General features: G+C 50.9%; 1 protein-coding gene across 1 annotated transcript in view; it reads left to right on the top strand.

Moving 5' to 3' along the window:
* Nucleotides 1–15,532, top strand: part of Grk3 (G protein-coupled receptor kinase 3) — a 96,893-nt gene that overhangs the window by 55,074 nt on the left and 26,287 nt on the right. The window contains exons 6-11 of the mRNA XM_028858804.2: nucleotides 662–723; nucleotides 4,244–4,295; nucleotides 6,322–6,413; nucleotides 7,344–7,443; nucleotides 13,753–13,831; nucleotides 15,383–15,513. Of these exons, the coding sequence (XP_028714637.1) occupies nucleotides 662–723; nucleotides 4,244–4,295; nucleotides 6,322–6,413; nucleotides 7,344–7,443; nucleotides 13,753–13,831; nucleotides 15,383–15,513 (516 nt within the window). The remainder of the gene's footprint in view (nucleotides 1–661; nucleotides 724–4,243; nucleotides 4,296–6,321; nucleotides 6,414–7,343; nucleotides 7,444–13,752; nucleotides 13,832–15,382; nucleotides 15,514–15,532) is intronic.

Here is a 15,532-nt window from a genome sequence, read left to right as displayed (position 1 = left end):
GAAAACAGGTGATCCCCCTTTGCAGAAATTAGAATTTCAAGACGACGACAGAGGCCCACATAGCTAAGGGCTGGGACCCTCTACACGGCTCACGATGCCAACTCCGATCACCGAAGAAGTGTCCCTAGCTCCTGAAGAGCTGTCCCTGTCCCTGACTATGTGGAATGTAGGGGGAGCTGGCTGTCACGAGAAACCCACGAGTCTGTTTAATGAGTAAAGGAATTTGTTAGGGGGAAGACTCACCGTACATAACAGAATCGTTGCAGGTTCTGGAACGCTGTTCCGGCCACCTGACTAAGTCCAAAAACCATGAGTGAGCGAAGAAAGCTGCCTCTGTGCATTTCAGGGCTTTAGGGTGCCAGAGAGGCCACGCCCCGGGGACATGTACTTCAAGGTCATAGGGAGGTGGAGCCGTTACCTGCTGCCTCTCTAGGGCCGGTGCTTCAAGGTCATAGAACAGCCACCCACTACTGCCGGCTGAGATACTAACACTGTGATGAGCCTGTTCCTCACGAGGAGGACAGCCACATCGGCAAACAGGGCCAGCCAGGGTCCCCGTGGGAAGCCCGGTCGCCGACCTCGGGCCGGAGTCCCCTGGCACGTGGGCTTCCTTTGGTTCATTCCTACTGACCTAGTGTTTCTTCTTCCCCATCCTTTCCAGCCATACATCGAAGAAATCTGTGAGAGCCTCCGAGGGGATATTTTCCAAAAGTTTATGGAAAGGTATGCAGCCGGCTGTGTGCCCAGAAGCCCCGCGTGTGTGGATGCCCGGCGTTTCCCCCGGGGTGTGTTGCCCTTCCAGTGTGCATCGGTTTATCCTCCACAGGCCCTCAGTGGCTGTGACCCACGGCCAGCCTTCCGGCATACTGCTTCTTTGACACTTTACGTGACAGCTCTGGGGTGTGCGGCTTGCCGCGCCCTGGACCCCCTGCTTTCTACTGCAACGCGGTCTGAAATTGAGACCGTCTGGGGAGCTTCCGTTTTACGGAGATCGTAGGAAGGCCTCTGTTGACGAGGTGTGGTGGCCGCGTTTCGGCTGATGTCACATCTTGGGACCTTGAGGCGTGTCTCCCAAAGCGGCAGCCCAAGCCTGGGAAGGGATTAGACTGTGTGCCCACAGGCATCCTTTGCACGCTTAATGAATTCGTCCCCGTGGGTTTCCATGCTGCAGAGTGGTGTGCGATCTGATACCCTGAAGCTGGTCAGTGCCCCTTGAGCTGTTTGTACTTCCCGGTCACTTCTCTGGGCTCCGAGTCCCCGAGAGGCAGTCCCCTGTGTGTGTTTAACCGTGATTCTGCTAGAATCAAGAGTTCATTTAGCCTGGCGTGTGCTCAGTATCTTGGGGGAACTGACATTCATTTGTATGCTCGCAGGCCTCTGGTCCTGGGACTAGCAGAAACTTCTAGAAAGGGGCTCAGTGAAGCCAGAGAGGAGCACAGACTCAGAGCTGAGCTTCAGCCTTGATTTCTCAATCTTGCTCTTGTGTGATGGGGGTTCCCCTTGCTCCAGGCCTTGGGCCCCTTCTCTTCCTCCCCCCCAAGAGTTGGTGATCCCTCATCGTCGGAATGCCAGGGAAAATCATCGCCTCGTTGTGAGCGTGGAGTTTGGGTTTGGAAAGCGCGGGCGTTGATCATCCCCAGCGACGGGCAGGCGGGTGGGTGGGCTAGATGGGATTTCCTGTGAGCTCTGCCATCTGTCTGGAAGAGGGAGAAACCTCAGCAGTGTGGCCGTGGCTCTCGGCTGCTGCTTCCAGGGAGCGGGAACGATGAAGCCGGGGGAGGGGGGTGGGGAGGAGGCCGGGAGCCCAGCTGACTCAATGAACCTCTTGTGCCGAGCAGAAGAGCAGGCAATGGCGTCGCCCGAGCCCCTCCCACATCCAGGTTTCACCCTCTTTACCCTCCGGCCTCCTGAAGTCCTTCGGCTCTGGCTGCCAAAGGCTCCCCTGTCCCTAGAGATTTGCACCCTGCCCCAGGTGTTAATGAGGAACTGTGCCCATGTCACCCTGCGGCAGACACCCTGCTACCCACCCAGGGGACATCTGTGCCTCCTGAAGAGGAACTTGTCACAGCAAGTAAATGCTTCGCAGACAAAGGGTACTGGTTATTATTCCTCCTCCTGAGCTGGCCAGCACTCTAAGGCCGATCGCAAATGTGTCAGATCCTGTCAAACCCAGACTCTGAGACGGAAGGGTTGGTTCGGAGAGGCTGATGCTTCTGCATGAACCAATGCACGTCCGAAACGTGATTTTAAACTTAGCCTGGGAGAGAGGTTAGGAGGGCCAGCAAGAGAGACTCTGAAGGCCATTTTAGGTTCATGAGGAAAGATGCTGTGTGTTTGCGAAGACCACAAGGATTTGGGTGGTTGTCATCGGAAGTCTTTTATTTAGGGCCAGTGTAGTGATCATCCCGGGGGGCTGTGGCAGTTGGCATCTTAAGCTTTCCCTGAGGATGCTGGTACCTGTGACATCACAAGAACCCCTTCTTCCCTTCCTCTTCCCTGCTTTATTCGGAGAGCCTTGAGCTCTGTGTCTTTGGGAAGAACCATTCAGGGACTGGGTGAGATGCAGCCCTCAGGTCCTCATCACCCCTCCGTTCCCTTCTCTCTCTGATCCTTTTCTTTCTCCCCCTCTCTCCTTTCCCTGGCTCTAGGCATTGAGTCCAGGGCCCCATCCCTGTTCAGTAGACATTCTCCCTCCACGCTACACTGCCCAAGCCCACACCCTATATTTCTTCTGAACCTTTTATAACAGCACCACATGAAATCCTGCTCACCGGTGAACAAGCAGACATGATAACGCCTGCATTAAGAAGACGGAGGGCGGACATTTCTCTCCTGCCTGGCAGGCAGTTGGGGGGAAGGTATCTGGAGTGTCAGTGTGAGGGGCTCTCTGCTGCACCCCTGGGTCTTTGAGAAGTCAGGAGCCTGTAGGTCACCCACGTGTGACCTTTGCCCAGCACCATTTGTTGGCCTTGGTATTGGCTGCCGTAAAGTGGGGTCAGGATGTCCCGGTTCACAGGGCCGCGGAAAGGGATCAATGAGCCGTGTGGATTGGGCATGGGGCAAACACGGGCTCTGTGTGGTACTCTCAGAATCGTTTGTGAGCACTGCTTGTCCTTGTCTTTTCTTTCTTTTTTTAAGATTTATCTATTTATTATGTATACAGTGTTCTGCCTGCATGTATGCCTGCACGCCAGAAGAGGGCACCAGATCTCATTGCAGATGGTTGTGAGCCACCCATGTGGTTGCTGGGAATTGAACTCAGGACCTCTGGAAGAGCAGCCAGTGCTCTTAACCTCTGAGCCATCTCTCCAGCCCACACTTGTCCTTGTCTTTTTGGTCTTTTAGAGCAGAGGATCTAACATAGTAGCTATTTGAGAATCTATAATCTGTCTATAATCTATAATCTGTAGCTACCAAACCCACGAAGTGAGACTCCTCCACATTGAAATGCCCCTCGTGTACAAAAGAAGCCAGGGTCTCAGAGGCCTCATGTGGAAAGAGAGACATAGAAAGTCAGTCGTGACTCACACTGATCTCGAAGCGGTAACTTGGGTGCATTAGTTTGCATCAATACACTATCAAATTATACACGTGGCATGTGACAGCTGAGGAGAGACACCGAGTCTTTCATTTAAACAGCAAAATGGATCCATGAATGCTGGGTGAAAAAAAAATTGTTTTAATATATTTTCTTGAGGTCGTATGTCATGACTCTTCCCCCCTCCCCCACTCCAACTCCTCCTGTGTTTCTAAGTCCGTGGTCTTGTCTATAGCTGCTCTTTGCTGCAGACATATATGTGCATGTGTACATGTAGTCACACAAGTAAGTCACCTGAGTCCACTTAACTTTGCTCACGTGTGCATGTGTGCAGGGCTGACCACTTGGGGGCTGGACAAGCGATGTGGGTGCTCGTCCTGGGAGGAGACTGATTTTCCTGTAGGGGTGGGACCGTGTGCGGTATCTCCTGTCCCTGTTAGCAGGTCAACTGGTATTGTCCCTGTGCTGGTCTCGTTGGGGCAGCTCCTCTGTTGTAGGTCCCGGCCCTCCGGCTCTTACAATCTTTCTGCCCCTCTTCCAAGATCTTCCTGCGGTGTGCAAGGCATGTCAGGTGTGGTGCTAGAGAATGTTTTCCTTGTGTGAGAGGCAACACAGGAGTTAGATTCCAGCCCGTCCCATGAGGCTCTTCTAGAACTCCATTAAGTGTTCCATAACTCTTAACTAATTACTTATATTCTCTTTTAGTGATAAATTCACCAGGTTCTGTCAGTGGAAGAATGTGGAATTAAATATTCATGTGAGTACCTTTTTTTTTTTTTTCAAAATAAAAACTTCCTCTGCCCTAATGTCATGAGAAAGTGCTTTGTTCTGGAACGTTCTTCCCAAGGGTTTTCAGCACAGATGTCCGCGTACAACTCCGTGCACTGAAAGGCGGACTCCGTGCTCACGGATAAGCCGTCGGGACCTTAACTTTCTTTTCTCATGTTTGTGGGAGAATGAGTTTACAAGCGTAAGAAGGGCTATTTTAAGCTGGAATTGATTGACCCCCAAAACAACAGTGTCAACGCGAGCCTTCCACTTAATATAACGTCTGTGCAGCCCGGGCTCTTGCCACATTGTGACATTCCCTTCCCCGGTCTTACTGTAGGATGTAATAAAAGGAGCAGAATCTTTTGCTAGAATAAAGTTTTGTTTTTTTTTTTTTTTTTTTATATAACCTTTTCCTTATTTTGAAATGGGCAGAAGTCAGGGTTGGGGTATTTAGCTCAATGGTAGGACACTGGCCCAGTAAGGGTTCAGGCCTCAGCATGAGGGACAAATTTCTCTGTCTGTCTGTCTGTCTGTCTGTCTGTCTGTCTGCCTGTCTGTCTCTTTGTGTCTCTGTCTGTCTCTCTTACACATACACACACACAAACACATACCAAAAAGCAGGAAAACTGAACACAGTGACCCTTGGACGTAGACCGCCTCTGTGTGTGTTATTATGTATCTCGCCATTCCCTAGACGGAAGTGTCAATCACTCCAGGAAAGGATGTTTGGCTGTACAGTTCTGTCTGCCCCCTCTCCTCCTCACATGGATCTTCTGGAAACGCAGGGTTTTGATTGGACAAAAGAATCAATTGTGGTTTTGTTTTTAAAGAGAGATTTGAACCTAAAGCAGTTTTGTTGGAAGAGGGGTTCATAAAACCTGCTGTTTGCACCATGTGTCCAGGATGATGTAAAAGAAAGGGGTTGTAACACACACAGAGAGAGACAAACACACACACACACACACACACACACACACAGAGAGATATACACATGCACACGCGCGTGCACACACACACACAGAGAACACACACACAGATATACACAGGCATGCACACACAGATACAGACATAGACACACACATGCATATATACATAGACACACACATAAACACATATCTACACAGATTCACACATAGACACACATATATACACAGATACACACACAGATATACACAGGCATACACACAAAGACACAGACATGGACACACACATGCATATATACATAGACACATAAACACATATCTACACAGATACACACACATATATTCACACATAGACAGACACAGGCATACACACACAGACACACAGACGCACATCTATACACATGTATATACAGATATACACACACAGACACACATATATACACAGATACACACACAGACACACACACACACACACACACACACACACACACACACACACACACGCAGACACACACACCTCTTTCTTTCCTGGCCCCTGAGCTCTGTTGATGGAGAGAGCACATGTGTAAATGAAGTCTCTTCCCATGGCTCTCTGTTATGCTCATCTGAGGACGCCTGCTTCCCACAGCCGGCCTCTCAGCATTTCCAGTCAGGAGGACGTTTGGCCTGAAACAGCTGCTCTGGACACGGACTCTTGTCTTAACAGTGCCTGGAACCGTCTGATTGTCCCCAAACTCTAGGCTGCCTGGTGCCTGAGATCACTTTTCATTTTGTCTAGGAATGCTACACTCGCTTGGCCTGAACGAGTTAGGGTCACGGCTTGCAGAACCCCCAAGGTTTTCAAGAGTGGAGGGACCGTCCCTCCCACACTGCAGCCCCACACCTGTCTCCATGTTGAGCCTGTGTGTCATGGTGGCTGGGGGTGGGGAGGGGGGAGAAGGCGGGTCCTCGTTACACCATCCTGTGGGGCTCATCTTTCAGCTTAAGCAATCTGTCCTGGAAGGGGAAGGTGACACCAGGCTGTCTGCACCTTGCCCCGACACGACGTCATGTGATTTTGTGTCTTCATTTTGTCTTATGCTTCCACAGCTGACCATGAACGACTTCAGCGTGCACAGGATTATCGGCCGAGGAGGGTTTGGGGAAGTTTACGGATGCAGGAAAGCAGACACCGGGAAAATGTGAGCCTCTGTCTTGTCTCACCAGGACCGTTAAGAGTGCTTTATGGAGGCCTCGGTCCCCCAGAAAGAAATCGATGCTTGAATTTGGACAGTAAGCCCGGCCCTCCACTTCTTAGGGCTGCTGTGAAGCCAACAGGAGCTGCATCTGGAGCTCCCACGCCAGGGAGCCATCCTGGAATTGCTACCTGCACAGTTATAAGAACGTCTGTGCAAGCAGAGGGAACACTAAACTTGAGCACAGGTCTGCTTTCCCTTAGGTCGTGTGACAGGGTCTCACTGTGTAGCCCTGGCTGGCCTGGAACTCACCGCGTAGACCAGGCTGGCCTCAAGCTCTCAGAGACCTGCCTGCCTCTGCCTCAAGGCATTCCCCAACAAGCCTGGGGTAAGGGGGTGAAGCACCTGTGCCAGTCACACAGACTTTAGAATTCTCTTTCTGTTTCCCGCTGTTCTACTGAAAGCGTCTTCCCGCTTTCTCCGTCTGTGATGGTTCTTGCAAATTTTAAGTGTCAGCGCCCCCTGGGCTAATTAGCCACAGACGTGAAAGACCACAGGACATGGGCGAGGGTGAGAGAATCCAGTCAGGGTCCTACAGTGAAGAGCTCATAGAGCTAAATCTGATCCACACATTCCCCTGCCCCGCCACCCCCCTCAGAAGGTCCGGGGCAGGAGCACACGTTACATATTTATTTATTTGTTTGTTTCTGCTCCATACGTTATCTAAGCAGCATCTCTACTCAAGCGAGGAGAGAAATCCCTCTAGTATTGCCTGATTGCTTTCTTCCCATAGTGCCGGGAAAGTGGAGATTCCCTGCCGGGCGCCCAGGGGTTGCCTTGCTTTCTTTCAATGCGGTAGAAATACCCCAGCAGTTCGTGTAGCCTGGCGTGGGTTCCCGGCCTAGACTGCACCCTCACCCTTCACCGTGTTCTCAGGTACGCCATGAAATGCTTAGACAAGAAGAGGGTGAAGATGAAGCAGGGAGAGACGCTGGCCCTGAACGAAAGGATCATGCTGTCCCTCGTCAGCACTGGGGTGAGTGGCTGGGCCCCCCCCCAGCGCCCCACCCTCACTCCGGGCTTCTGAACTCTTGGTGGTTGACTTTGTCCCAGCTGACGGCAAAGCAGGTTGGACTAGGGTGGGTGAGGGCGTGACACAGAGAGGGCCGTGCTGGGCGGCGGGTGGTGGAGCGGGAGGCCAGCGCAGCCCCTTGTTCCGCACACCCAGCCCCTCCCTCCGAGCTTCCTTCCCTCCCCCTGGCTTCTTTGCAGAGTGTAGTGCCAGAGAGTGGACCTCATGTTGAGAAGAACATTTGAATGTAACTTTAAAAATTGCCTACGCGATGGAAAGCTCACCAGAGGCAGAAAGGCTGCCCCCTGCCCGTCATGAGCCAGGCAGAGGGCGGACTTCCACTCTGACTTATCTGTCTGGCGTGGACGTGGGAATGAGCACCTGGTAGGCAGGCATGAGCCCTGGGTTCAATCACTGTACCACCACCACCACCACCACCACCACACCACCCACCACACACCACCACCCCCCCCCCCCCCCCCCCCCCCCCCCCCCCCCCCCCCCCACCACCCCCACCCCACACCACCACCACCACCACCACCACCACCACCACCACCCACCCAAACCCCAGAGATCCAACCAAGACAGCTTCCCTTGTAAAAATCTATGCGGGCATGCGGACACCGGAAGGCTATGGGCCAGCACTCTGAGCAGGGCAGGGGCTTGGGACCAAGGGCTTAGGATGGCGCTGTTCCCTGGTGCAGTATCCCTGTCATAATCGGAGGGCGTCTGACTGTCGCTGTCCAGGCCATAGGTGGGCGATTTCTAATTGTCACCTCCAGCCATGTGTGGCGCCCGTCTGACAATCCCCCCTGCCTACAGGATTTGAAAGCACCAGACCTTAATGGCTAGTCCAAGAACCCCCTTCAGCTGGTGAGAGGGCTGCGGAGGCGCAGGACGGACCCGCCCCTTCCAGGTCTTGGCCGCAAGGACCCAAGCTCACTTGCGGATCATCCCTTTGGAAGCAGAGTGGTTTTTTTTTTTTTTACAACCAGCTTTTATTGAGTTGCGGCTGATAATGATTCTAAGCACTTCTTTTCAGAGCCTCTAGAAGGAATGTTTGCAACCGAAGCAAAATAACCGTGTCATTTAGGTGAACTGTAAATGGGGCTGTAAATAACCCCGCGTTATGCACCCCTGCCTTCCAACTCTGGACATTGAGCCTCATTTTTTAAATGAATTATTTCAGAGCCCTGTTGGTTTTCAAGAAGTCACACAGAGAATGTATTTTTATTTATTTATTTATTTATTTATTTATTTATTTATTTATTTATTTATGTTGGAAATATACAAAAGCCATTTTGCTTGTTTTTTTTTTTTTTTTTTTTTTTTTTTTTTTAGTATTTTCTTTTTTCAGACAAGGGTATATGAGTGATCTTTGGTCTGTGAAGAGGATAAATTTGAAAATGATGTCACATTGGGCCACTAGCTTGAGCTAACTGAAGAGAACCCAAGTCGTGTTCAGATATCGATCCTGAGGCCGTTTTGTTAATGCGGGCGCAAGGGCACCAGCCTGGAGAGCTGTAGTAAAGTGGCTCGGGATGGTCAGCATCTGGTCCTGCATATCCTGGATACATGTGACACTCCTCCTGGCGTCCGCCTGGCCCTTGGATAGAGGACACTTGCAGGCAGCGGGTGCTGAGGCAGTACCCAGCATCCCCCCATTTCCGTTACGCTACCGCCTTTGGTCTGCTTCATAACTGAGCAGTGATAAGCACTATGGGAAAAAACTTGAACTAAAGCCATGAAAACTGTCACCACTTACCCTGGGGGGAGCAACTGAGCTAATGTAATGTCTGGGGGGTTTCTCAGGTGTGGCGGGGGAGGGGCTGGCCACAGGTGTCTGTACAGTCTCATGTAAGTTTGGTCAGATGCCCAATGAGGGCATGTCTGAGTTCGCCATAGTCACCTGTTGCTGTTAGGCGCTTGACCTCCCCTCCCCCCTCCAGCAGAGACTGGAGAAAGCTCTGGTGGTGGGTGTGGCCAGGCCAGGTGAAGTAGCTTTGGGTTTTCCCAGGCATGAGCATGGAGGCAAGCAGAGATCATCACAGGGATGTGGTCCTAGGCCATGAGAAACCAGGCTTGCCTAAAGGATTTGAAAGACCCAAACCTGAATGGCTTGTGTGTTCAGAACTTGATGGTCATGGCTGGGACTGGTTAAAAAAAGACAGTGTAGATCCACCCGGCTGGAACTGGGTGGAGGGGAGCCTGTAGCTGGTGCTGGGTGAAACCACCTTATAGGGAGCTATGAGGATGCTCAGGGGACCAGGGGATGCGGGGCTTCCATCGTGGCTGGCTACCCATTTCTTTGTGGCCTTAGGCAAGCAGTTCCCTATTCAATGGACTTGACTTTCTGGTCTTTGAATGAAGGAAGTGAGACCTGCTGGTTTTTGGTTTTTTTTTTTTTTAATTTTTTTTTAGAATCTCTGATTCTAAGTCTAAAACTCATTCATTATCTTACTAAAGACTCTCTCTCTCTCTCTCTCAGGGAGACACAGCCAGCCTTTTTGCAGGTTTCTCAGGGCTGTCGTTAGAAGGACTACAAGCTGTGGTGTCCCAGACTCTCCCCTATAAGGTCCTCTGGTGTCCTGGGTACAGTTCCCTACCACAGCTGGGAAAGACCCTGGCCTTACTGAGTTTTGGGTCTACCCACTTCTCTATTCCACTGAGCTGCCCATTAGATCACAGGGAAATTGTTCGGGGAGTCTCCGGACGATGAAGAGGGAACTGGGAAGCAGGATAAGATGATGTCCCCAGAAGGTCATGAGGAGATCTGGAGAAGCATGCAGGGCCTGTGCTGGCTGGTTTTGTGTCAACTTGACACAAGCTGGAGTCACTGGAGAGGAGGGAACTTCAATCGAGAAAGTGCCTCCATAAGATCTGGCTGTAGGCAAGCCTGTAAGACATTTTCTCAATTAGTGTTGATGGGGGAGGGCCCAGCCCATGGTGAGTGGTGCCATCCCTGGGCTGGTGGTCCTGGGTTCTATAAGAAAGCAGGCTGAGCAAGTCATGGAGAGCAGGCAGTAAGCAGCACCCCTCCATGGCCTCTGCATCAGCTCCTGCCTCCAGGTTCCAGTTCTGTTCCTGTCTTGGATTCCCTCAGTGGATATGTAAATCAAATAAACCCTTTCCTCCCCAACTAAGTTTTGGTCATGGTGTTTCATCACAGCGAGAGGAACCCTAAGACAGGGCCCCAGAAGGCCGCTGGCTCACAGGAGGATAGATCTGTGCTTCTTGTACTTGAGGGGACATAACCTTTGGCATCAGTAAATTCACCATCTCAACAGAGAACCAAAGAGGAAGCTTGTTCATCTTGACCCGGTTTTCTCTAGAACTTATGGAAATGAGTCCAAGTTTGTACCTCTCTCCTCCTCCATGGTATTGGGATTGCAAGCTCTTTAATGTGGGTTCTGGGGATCAAACTCAGGCCCTCTTTCTTGCGTGGCAAGAGCCTTCCAGACTAGTGTCTCCCTAACACCAAGGTCTTAAAGAAGTTGTACTGTGGAAACCTCAACATCTTTTTTTGGATTTTAATAATTCATAGTGTAGAGAAAGTCTATATTGTATGGATAGGCCAAGTTGTTGTTGAGACCTTTTAGTGGTGAGGTGTAGTTGGAATTTTCTTTGGGCCATCAACCAGCTCCCAAATAAGGACACAGAGACTTATTATTAATTACGAATTCTTGGCTTTAGTTTAGGCTTGTCCCACTAGCTATTTTAATATAATTTAATCTGTTTCTATTCATCTACATTTTGCCTCAGGCCTTCTTACTGTTCTTTCATTCTGCATGTTCTACTTTCCTGCTTCCTCTGTGTCTGGCTGGCTATCCCCTGGCATATCCCTGGCATCTCTTTTTCTTTCTCCTTTCCAGCCTAAATTCCTCCTCCTACTTACTCTCCCTGCCCAGAAGTCCCACCTATACCTCCTCCCTTGCTATTGGCTGTTCAACTTTTTATCAGACTACTTAGGTACCTTGGGCAGGCAAGGTAAAACAGCAACACATCTTTACATAGTTAAACAAATGCAACACATCTTTGCACAGTTAAATATTCCACAACATAAACAAATGCAACACATCTTTGCATAGTTAAACAAATGCAACACATTTTTACATGGTTAAACAAATGCAACACATTGCATAGTAAATATTCACAACATAAACAAATGCAGCACATCTTTGCATAGTTAAACAAGTATTCCACAACATAAACAACAGTGAGGATGTGTGAAGAACCTGGACTGGTGAGCCCTGTGGTTGAGTCCAGCGGAGATCTCAGGAGTGATCATCAGGAGATATAGGTTCGTCAGAAGTCCTGAAGTCACCCAAGGCTTGGGACACCAGCTCCCTGCCCGGGCCATTCCTCTCCTGAGCTTCCACAAGGTGGCTAGCTCTGCTGTTAGCCTGACCTGTACTCAGAGAAGCCGGCTCTGCTTCTCTCTCCCTGGGAGCCTGAGGTGGCCCGTGTTGCTGCACATGGCAGTGGCTTGATGTGTAGCTGGACGGCAGGGTTGGCAAGAGCTGTGTGGCTCCAGGACCAAATCCAGCTTGAGGTTGTCTTCTAGACCGCCCGTGAGCCAAGAATGGTTCTTCCATTTCTAGATGGAAGGACAAGACACAGAGATTAGATGGAGACACTGGGCATGGTCTGGGAGCCTGAGCGAGACTGTTTAGCTCCAGGAACTTGTGTGGTAGCAGGGTGCCTTCTCCCCGACTCTTCTCTGAGGCCTTCCTGGGCTAGGCCATTCCAAGCAGAGCTGTGAGGAAGTTCCAGGAGGTTCTCCTGCACCCACGGCACAGATGGGCCCCGACTGTCTACCTGGTGTGGAGTTGCCAGGTCATGGGGTCGGCAGGTGATATGCAACCCCGGTAACAGCTCCAGACAGCTGGTCACAGCTGGTCACCAAGACGTCTAAATGGTGGTGTTCGTGCAGAGTGTGAGCTTAGGCCACGCTTGAGCTTTGTTGTGTAGATGCTCAGCTGTTCAACACAGATAGAAAACACTGAACCTGTCTGTGGCCCTTTATGTCACATTTATTGCACACAAGAGACCATCTTCATGTGTGCCCATTGGAGGGTTCCTCCTTGGCTGTACTGTTTGGGCTTGAGCTTAGGCCATGCTGTCTGAACCACATTTACCTTATAGGCAGTACTTTGTGTGGTGTGTGTGTGTGTGTGTGTGTGTGTGTGTGTGTGTATAACTGTGTATATGCATGTATATGTATGCACCTGTGTGTATGTGTGTATGAATGATATGCACTTGTGTATTTGTGTATACTTATGTGTGTGTGTTTGTATTTGTATGTGTTTTTCCATGCATACATGCGTATGTGCATCTGTGTGTGTGTGTGTGTGGTGTGTGTGTGTGTGTGTGTGTGTACGAGTGTGGGGATGCTTGTCCACGTGTGTGCCTGTGGAGGCCAGAGTAGATGCAGGCTCCCTCTGTCACTCTGCACCCTGTGTTTTGAGACAGGGTCTCACCCTGAACCTGGAGCTCACTGACTTGGCTAGGCGGACAGCCGGCGAGCTCCAGGGATCCCTCTCTCTGCCTCCCCAGTGCCAGCATTCCAGCGTGTGCTCAGCGTGTGTGGGGCGTCTGGACGCAGGTCCTCACGCTCTGCAGCACCAGTGTTCCCACCGAGCCCCATAAGACGTCATCACATCCGCCTGTGACTTCCTCGCTTGTGTCTCCGTAAAGCGTGTCTGTGCTTTTTTGACTGTCTGTGGTCCTGCCCATTACCCCGCCTGTCAGCATTCAGTTCTGTGAGGCTTCTGTGGAGTCCATAGCGGATCCAAGGGACACAGACACCCGTTTGCTGTTGAGTGTTTCTGTCAGTTACTCGACAGCCTATTTTCCACCTTCAGAGGTGAATTTCATTCTGATAACACAGACGTTAACCACCCTCTCTCATTCGGTTCTTCTGAGTCCAAAGCAGAGATTCAAATACATAGTTGACTGGCCAGGACCCAAACCTTGACCAGCAGAGGGGCACCGGCATCCGTGGAGGCTTTGGTCTTTTGAAGGGGCTGTGATCAGAGCAATGCCAGGCTGAATCAGGGTGAGGGAACGCTTCAAGTCCAGCTGCTCCAGCGGTGGCCCGTGTCTCTGTGTCTTTGTCATCCACGGGATCTGCTGCTCCGTGGCTTCTGAAGTGACCTGTGTGTGTCACACTCAGTGCCAAGAGAAGGCTCAGCAGGAGTCCGCAGTGGGGTGTTGGGTGGGGGACGTGCTTTCTGGGGCAGCTTCTCACAGGCTTGTGTTCATCCACTCTAGGACTGTCCCTTCATTGTCTGCATGACCTACGCCTTCCACACACCGGACAAACTCTGCTTCATCCTGGACCTGATGAACGGTAAGCAAGCCCCAGGTGTCTGGCTGCCATGGAGAGCCCTGCGTGGTGTTCATTCTGAGCTGGTGGCACCCAGGCATGCTGGGGCTCTGTGAATCTCTCCCATAATTGGAGTCTCTTTGTAGTTGGAGGGCATCTTTGCCCTTGGGTCTTGCGACAGTCTTGCGACACTGGCCGTGATTTTTCTCTCAGTCTGCCACTCTCTCCCTGGGAAGCTGGGTCTAGAAACGTCTCACAAAACAAAGACTGGCCTTGAAGTTTTACCTTCTGGACTGCAGCTGGCCTCAGCCTTTAATTAGCTTGTTTGCTGGTCTCAACTCTTAGGAATGAAATATCCCCCAAGATCATAGGCCAAAGATAGACATGCGTTGAGAAGCTGGCTTTTCAAGGGCCGGTTTGTGTGCGTTCCGCCTTGGTCTTCTGCGCCTCCCAAGTCCTCAGGACTCTGTATTCATCTTTGAAACCATGAACAGCCACCCCAAAAATGCACAGACACAAAATGTTCAGCTGGAAAAAGTGCTTTCAGCGTGAGAATGTGATATTGGAGCACTTGGAGTATTTTTAGGAAACGCTGAAATAAAAGATGAACCATTCAGCCATTCAGATGCACTTTTTTTTTTTTTTTGGTTCACTTGAAGTTTTATTATGTTTCGAGTGTTTGATTTGAGCTCAGATCTACCCCCAAAATAGGAAGGACAAAAGATCAGTCGTGAGTCAAAGATGCCAAAGCCAGCAGCGCATGCCCTGCAGATCCTGTGTGTGGATGGGCAGAGGGCTGAGGGCAGAGTGGCCCCTTCCCTGCCAGGGCCAGGCTGGTGGAGGCTGAGCTGGCCCCCTGGAGAGAGCTTGGAGCCTTTTCTTTAATGTCTCAGTGTGTGCCCAAGGAGGGAAGAGGTGTGTGGAGTCCAGGGCAGCAAAGTCAGACACATGCCAGACTTTATCATACACCTCCTCCCTGCCCTGGGCCCTATGGACTGTCCTCAAAGCCAATAGCCATTTCCTTTTCCCAACATTGTATTTTGAACAATTCTGAGCTCACAGCCAGGGTGACTATTTTATGAAGGTGCTTGGATACCTTCACCTGGGTTTCATCCATTATACTTCACTGTTTCGACAGCATCAAATCTCCCTCCACGGGGCCAATGTTTAAAGTTTCTCTGGTTTCGTTGTTTTTTGTTTTTTGTTTGTTTCGTTTTATTTTTAACTGTGGACTATCGAGGCGGTCACTGCTCCGGAACACTATATAGATGAGTTCAGTTACTGGGCAGGTTTAAATCATCAGTGGTTCAGCTGGACCCATGTAACTGGCAGCAGAGCCACCAAGCCCCAGATGGTGGCTCTGTCTCATCCATGAGACACGGTCTCACCCACCATCCCCTTGAAGTCGTCTCTGTAATGACCGGCACCTTTGGCCGAGTTACAGGACTCAAAGACACATGCCAAGTCCAAAAAGGAAGGGTCATTCCCCTTTCCTCCAGCACCCTTATTTAGGGTGACCCTGTCTACTCCCAGTGGATACTCTGTGACCTGCTGCCCCTGGGTCTCCGGTTGCAGGGGGCGACATGCACTACCACCTCTCCCAGCACGGGGTGTTTTCTGAGAAGGAGATGCGCTTTTACGCCAGCGAGATCATCCTGGGTCTCGAGCACATGCATAATCGTTTCGTCGTCTACAGAGACCTGAAGGTGAGGAGGGTCAGGTGGT

This window comes from Peromyscus leucopus, chromosome 23 (assembly GCF_004664715.2).
Source record: "Peromyscus leucopus breed LL Stock chromosome 23, UCI_PerLeu_2.1, whole genome shotgun sequence".
Lineage (NCBI taxonomy): Eukaryota > Metazoa > Chordata > Mammalia > Rodentia > Cricetidae > Peromyscus > Peromyscus leucopus.
Note: the sequence above shows the minus strand (reverse complement) of the source record. Positions and strands in the feature narration are given on the sequence as shown.